The sequence below is a fragment of the Galendromus occidentalis genome, unplaced genomic scaffold (assembly GCF_000255335.2).
Source record: "Galendromus occidentalis unplaced genomic scaffold, Mocc_1.1 scf7180000077480, whole genome shotgun sequence".
Classification (NCBI taxonomy): Eukaryota; Metazoa; Arthropoda; class Arachnida; order Mesostigmata; family Phytoseiidae; genus Galendromus; species Galendromus occidentalis.
In genome coordinates this window covers 850790-857499 of record NW_003805468.1, presented here as the reverse complement: position 1 = coordinate 857499, position 6710 = coordinate 850790, and the positions used below count along the sequence as shown (strand labels likewise).

General features: G+C 51.1%; 1 protein-coding gene across 1 annotated transcript; it reads right to left on the bottom strand.

The window, feature by feature from the left end:
- Positions 1 to 1271: 1271 nt before the first annotated feature.
- LOC100899146 (protein obstructor-E) lies at positions 1272 to 5889 on the bottom strand. Its single transcript, XM_003745242.2, has 4 exons — positions 5839 to 5889; positions 2498 to 2652; positions 2115 to 2373; positions 1272 to 1784 (listed from the first exon to the last, which is right to left on the bottom strand). The coding sequence occupies exons 1-4, from the start codon at positions 5879 to 5881 to the stop codon at positions 1288 to 1290; spliced, it is 954 nt and encodes a 317-aa protein (XP_003745290.1). The 5' UTR covers positions 5882 to 5889; the 3' UTR covers positions 1272 to 1287.
- Between the last annotated feature and the right edge of the window lie 821 nt (positions 5890 to 6710).

Sequence of the window (6710 nt, the reverse complement as noted above, 5' to 3'; positions counted from 1 at the left end):
GAAAGGAGAGCTCTCCTCGTCAGTCGAATCCCCCACTCGACAACATCGGAAGACGTGCGAGAGATTAAAGACTGCACTGTCGATTCTCCTACTCCTCTCTGGGTCTCTGGGATTTGTTCTCGATGGAGGCGTAAGCCATGGCTGTGATCTTTAACGTAGCATCGCCCATTGTTAGAGAGTCCAGGAACCTCGACGAGCATGGTTCCTGTGGGCTTACCTGTCTGTCTCGGATAAGTTTCGAGGCGACAAGCGGAAATGTTGACGACAATAATACCAATAAGGATCAAGTATTATGTCTAAATGTAATAATGATGAGAAATATTGTTATAATCTACTGTCGAGAGGACGAATCCTTGCTAAGAGGGGTCTTCGCGCCCAATCCGTGTGTTGGTTGGTTGGCTGACAGGTTGTTTCAGTGAGAGCGAGAGCGACCGCGCCGAGAGTTCGAGTATAAGGCCGAAGTGCTTCCCTCCAAGGTCTTTTGATCCGGAGCTGCGGAGAAAGAGGATAATAATCTGCTCTTGAGGCTCCACGGTGCGATGCTAATTGATACGTGCGTGAGGAAAATGCTAAGTACGAGTTCACGATTGTCAGCCATGATTTTTGTTGAGGTCTGCGTCGCTCGCTGCGTGCGTTCACTGCGGAACTCCCCGACGTTCAGCCGGAATCTGATCTCAAGTATATTCTATAGTTAAAATCTCAGTGATTTTAGACTGATTTCGCTACGACGACTGATCAAATTTCTATCATGTTCAGGATCATCTGAGCCGATAATAAACTTCCTTCTCGGAAAATTCCAGTCTCGTGTTCCCTCGACGGAGTTCATCCCCGATTCCCTCTCCGCCCCGAGTGCTCTGCGCCATGTTTCAGGCTGCGTGTTCATCCGTTCGGAGCGAACTACTATGTTCAGCTCAGGATCGCACTGGGTCCGCTCCCTATTGAGCGACCGACTGCATACCTGTCGACGACATCAGAGCGTTGGAATATTCCTCTCGGGAAAATGCGATTTTGTATGGAAAATCGAGAATTCAATCCATTTATTGTATTTTGTTTTTATATAATATAAATCTGATACCCGATCGCGATTCGCGCATATCTTTGAGATTCGCAATTCGCTTCGTTTAGAACGAGGGCGAACATTCCTATGTACAGTTTTGAATTCAGAGCTCTCCGGCATGAGCGGACGGCGAAGTTCCGCAAGACCTTCTGAGTGTGTTTTTCTCCACGGAGCTCTCGCTCAACCCCTATTTTTCTTCTTCTCACCGACTCTTCCTCTACTTCTCATGCTCAGCCGAACTGAGGGTTTCGTCTACGCGGTCTCTGAGTGGTGGGTGTCTCAGTGATTTCCTCATCTTCGTACTCGTATTCAGGAGCCTCAGTCTGGGCAACGGGTCGGAAAGCGGGAATCGCCTGTTGTACAGGAGCCTGAGGCTGGGGGAGGGCTTGTGGCCTCGTGATGGGCTGTACGGAAGCTACTTGAAGGGGACGCGATGAGGGTCGAGGCTGGGGTTGCGGCTGAGGACGGGTAGGCCCACGCTGGGGACGAGGCTGAGCCGGCTCGGATCTGGGAGGTGGACGAGGTTTTCCCTCATCCTCTTCGGGCGCCTCTGGAGGAGGTTCGCAGCCAGCCACTGTTGTGGCCAATTCGCACTTAAGGGTTTCAGCATTGAAAGCGAGACCGGCGGAACAACGCTGGAGACGAGGATATCCTCCGACACAAAGCCAATAACGGGCGCAAGATTTCTCGATAGGGATTGGGCCGTTCGCGACGTCCTTGCAGATGGCTGGAAAGCAACGAGAATCGGCCGTCAATGTCTACCCTCACTGACATTTATGGGAGCTTGAAAGTAGCGGAGAGAATAGTTGCGCTCTGGGACAAATGGAGAGAATCCTGGTCGTCAGGATTTTTCGCGGGTCATCCACGCGACCGGGGAGTTTTTTTTTTCGGAATTTTCCTTGCAAACTTTTTTTGCAGTTTGACTATCTTGATCCGGCACTCGCCGACGCTTCGGGACTCATATCGATTCGAGGCGAGATCGTTATTCTGGGATTTTCCTCTTTTTTCTAACAAGGTAGATAATTTTTATTCGTAGACACTTCAAATCTATACTCACGATGCTTCTGGCAGTCGGGAACGTTGTCAGGCCAGTCACAAGCGTGAGCGGCGTCGTTATAGAGAAGAGAGAATGGGCACTGTTGGTTGGTGGCGGTGCCGTTCCAGCACTGCCAGTAACGTGTGCAAGACGTGGCGTGAGCGAAAATTCCGTACTTCCAATGACAGTTGTCGGAACTTTCGGGACTCTGGCCCATCACCCGATTATCTTCGTCAGGGCATCCCACTTTGTGAGGGTAATCACAATTTTCCAGCAGACCCTATGGTTTTACGATTGTTAACGTCGAGCGGAGGGAGGAAACATAATATATATTTTATTTGTATTTTCGATAGGGCCTCGTCGAGGCGTTTTACGAGCTTTCGAGTATGAAACGCCGTACGAACCTTCTTCTTTCCGGCGAATGCAAGACCATTCGGGCAGGCCTGCAGAATAGCTTCTCCATTTTGACAGTCGAAGTAGTAATCGCAGTACTGGTCGTGTGGGAAGAGACCGTCGGGTTTCTTACAGTTCTTATTGTCGGCCGCCCTCTGAGCCGTCACTGCAACAGAACGAGGAAAATAAATCAATTAGAAACAGAGATTTCGATAAGGAGCTTGCGGAGAGCTTGGCGAGAAGCAATCCATCTCTTTCCGAAGAAGATCCGACGTGGAAGTTATCGAGGAGCTCTCAATCTCGAAGATAGGGCAGAAAAACCCTTTGAAGCTATCGCAATGCTTTTGTGCAGCAATATCCGCTCCTCGGACGACGATAATTCAATTATCCTCGAAGAATGAGCGAGCGAAAACCCGAGCTTGCCGGCTTGCTGACAACCGACACACGCTCGAAGTGTATCCAAGGTAACTACCTAACTTGAAAACGCTACAACGAAGCAGATAACTTGAGCTGGAGCGGGCACACCATGCCAACCGAGGACCCCATACGCTACGGTCTGGGCTGCGGTCCGAGATCTATATCGAGTTAGCGTAACGGCCGGCGAAACATGCATAGCGGCTCATAGGGAGACTTGACGGGGGACTGTCCGAATCTTCGGACAGATGTTCGAATTCAGCCCGGTGCATCGGAAGGTTTTGATATTAGCGGCTGACAGTTGCTTCCGGTGGGAAGTTTTGCAATGCATTCTAAAGCGGATCGCGCTTGTTGTCGGCAGGGGACCCGTTCACCCTCCCTTAAACTGATGCCGACGGTCCCTTTCACTTGAGGCCCCATGGAGGCCTCTGCCCAGAGCCCAGCGAAAGTGTCGGTGACCCACTTCATGGGGCCCGGACTGGGGTCAACATCGGAGGCCCTCAAAACTTGGGGCCCCGGTTCCGACCCGGTGATCGGAGAACGTCCAGAAATCTGTCAAGGAGGCCCAGCGACGTAACAATGCCTTTCAGCAAGAACTTTGTACCGCTGTGGCTTTTCTCTTGCTTCAGCCTCTCGGCGACGGGGATATTCTGGAGCGGATTCTCGGAGATTCCCGGCTGGTAACACTCGACAATTTCTCAATCGAGTTATCATCATGGAAAGTATTCCAGGACTACTTGACAGGGAAAAAAGATCCGCTAGCGACGTGCTGAATGAATCCGCTCTAGAGCGCTCCGTGTGTAGTTTTGAACGGGCGGCTACCGTCGACGCGACGACTTTCTTCAAATCTATTGTCATAGAATGGAAAATAAACTTGGACGACGTCAACAAAAAGAAGGGACACAGGAAGCTGGGAGGGTCTTGTTTCGAAGGCCCCGACGCTGTGTTTTGAAATTTTTGATTGTCTAAAAGTGATTTGAGTTTTACAGCGAGGCTTTGGAAATCGAGGTTTCGACATTCGACCTATTCATCGCCAGTCAAAAGCGACTCAACATGAAAGCATCGGCTTGTTCAGATATGTAAGAGCTCTCCGAGCCCTCTGCTCGGACACACCTAGATCGAGACTGGGTTTTTACATGCTGCGCGGTTCCCTATTTGGCTCCAGGAGGTATAGGGCAGTCATCCGGCGGCAGCTGACGTGATCAATGAGAGACTCCTGTTTCATGCAAATTTACGTACGTAGAATGTTGCAGGCACGTGTTTGCCAAACGAGCACCGGCACTGTGCACTCCCGCAGAGCCCGGGGTGAAGTAGGAGAGGCAAACCTTCGCGGAAGGGGCCGGCGGGCCGCACCGATCTATCAGCCTCGCCGATGATTCGCAGACAGTGTCTATCAACATTCCCCTCGTGGGGAAACGGCTCCTCAAATGGAAGACTCGGATTCCCAGTAAATCACCGTCGCGATGGTTTTCGTGTTCATTCAATGCAGCGAAATCGAGTTCCCTAATATTCCCACGGCTCAATCACGAGTAATTGACCCGGAGCACGATCGGTAGTTGATCGCAGCGCCGATATGTCCGCGAGAAATCCTCCTGACGTTGAACGCTTGCGATAAACAGTCCATCGATGATATTTGAGGTATTAGCGAAGGTCACTCGCACAGGCAGACCGTTCGCGCCTCGAGGTAAATATTTTAATTACGCAGAGAAAAACTCTCAGGACCTTGACATGGTTGAATATCATCGACAGGCATGGGGACGAGAGGAACGAGGGCTCAACGATCGCTGCGACAGCACGGGCGGTCGTGGCGTACGCCTCCTTAATACAATATCATTTACAATATTATGACATAGTCCTCCCGCTGCGACGTCAGTGAAAGATAAGATTGTTGCCAGCATGCCGTGCGACATCGATCTAGCTGACGATCAATGTCAATTGTTGGCTAATAGGCTGGACACTTTCAGTATCATGCTGATGACTGATGAAGTTTCGTGTCTCATTTCTCCAGGGCGGCTCTTCCGTTGATGGAGCGCAGAGCTTATGTCGATGGTATCGACTAAAATCCGAGCGTGACTCCTTATCGGGATAACGTGAGGATGCATGCCTCGAGGGCAAGGAGCGATCATTGCCATATCGTAATCTATGTCGAGTCTCAAGGACTTCGTTTTCGAGAAAGTCGCGCGATGGAATGCACGAAAAGATCTCGACTCCACCGATGGAGGCTCCTCCCAAAATCTCAAATTACACGATGGAGATGATCGGGTTCTTCGCCAGGATGTTCGTCTCGGTCATCCCTGGCGGGGATCCTAGGCATAACCTGACGAAAACTTCAGATAATTTGACGGTCCCGGAGAACACAGTGAAATTATTTTCCAGATAAGCGGGTGTCAACCCGGAGTCCGAATGAGAGAGCGCGCCTTCCCGAAACCGACCATTGACAAATGGTACCCGGGGACATTGAGTCACATGGTAGCCGAGCCGACGGAGCGGCTTAGAACGCTGAACGAAGGGGAAGACCACGACCGAGTCTTCCGACACCTACGACGCCGAAAATGGCAGAAACCGTATCCTATCCGTGAACCGCTATTCGAAACGGAAGCGTGAGCCGGGAAACGCTTGTGCCGTCTTGCCTCTGATTATAACGATCGTAGTAATTATCAAGGGATAACTTCCACGTTGTGCTTTCCAAGACGACGGAAGTCGATGACTGGGAGGAAGTTGGCTTCACCGATCGATCCGACGATCGGTGCGAGCGAACGGTCGGACGTTAAATGAAAATATAGAAGCCAGCTTCGGCACCAAGAGGGAAATCGAACAGCTGCGATAGGGAAAGGCATCAACACAAACGAGAGTGGATGGTATAGGCGGGCTGTGTACGACGGGAGGAGCTACGGGGAGACGAGGAAAAGAAAAGGCTCCAATCCGGCTATGTACTTACCGGCGACGACCGCCACGGCTGCAACTACCACAAAACACCTCATTGCAATCAGTTTCCGTCAGCCATCGCTTAGCCGGTTGTATTTATACCTTACGGTGAACAAAACTGTCTGGAAAGAAGAAACTACCCTTCCAAACCACGGCTGCTCGTTGGGAGGGAGCCACCCGCTGCGACGACGTCGGAGCCACTTGCAGAGCCCGTTCACACTGATCTGGCATCGGAAGCTGTCGCTGTAGATTCAGGCTCCGTAGCGCATTGCTGTTCAGCTTCCTTCGCCTCCCCCACGGGAAGCTGAAGGCGCACTGCTCAGCGATGCGCGTTTTTCTTCTCCCGAATCCGACGATTGTCGAGCATTCTTCTCATGCGATGGTTTCCGGTTGATTCGCCCCGTCCGGAGGCGGCTCGATGTGAGCTTACCGTATACATAGATGAAAGTTGAGAACGCCGCGTTTTATATACGTGAGAATTTCCGTTTCTCTTCTGTGTGAGACTTATCTAGATGCTGATTGTTCTTCTGATCGTTCCTCACCCAATTCGGAAATCGATGAAGCGAAACCTCGGAGTCGATGTCCGGAAGTTGTCGATTCGTGAAGGATCTCTTTTCGGGAGGGAAACCCGAAATCGATGCTTGACTTGGAAGGGCGAGTCTCGAGATGGACTCTCGTGGAAAATCAACACACCGGGTTCATCCCTACTGGTCGTGCATAATCTGCAGAATTTACGGTCCCGCAACTTGGGCTCGGGAGATTTTCCGCTCGAGATGGATACCCCGTCAGAGGTCAAGATTTCCATTCTGGAACGTTCACGTATTCCGGAGCGAACATTTTCGGGAGTCATATCTGGAAGTCTAGGATTTCCATAATTCTAAGCAG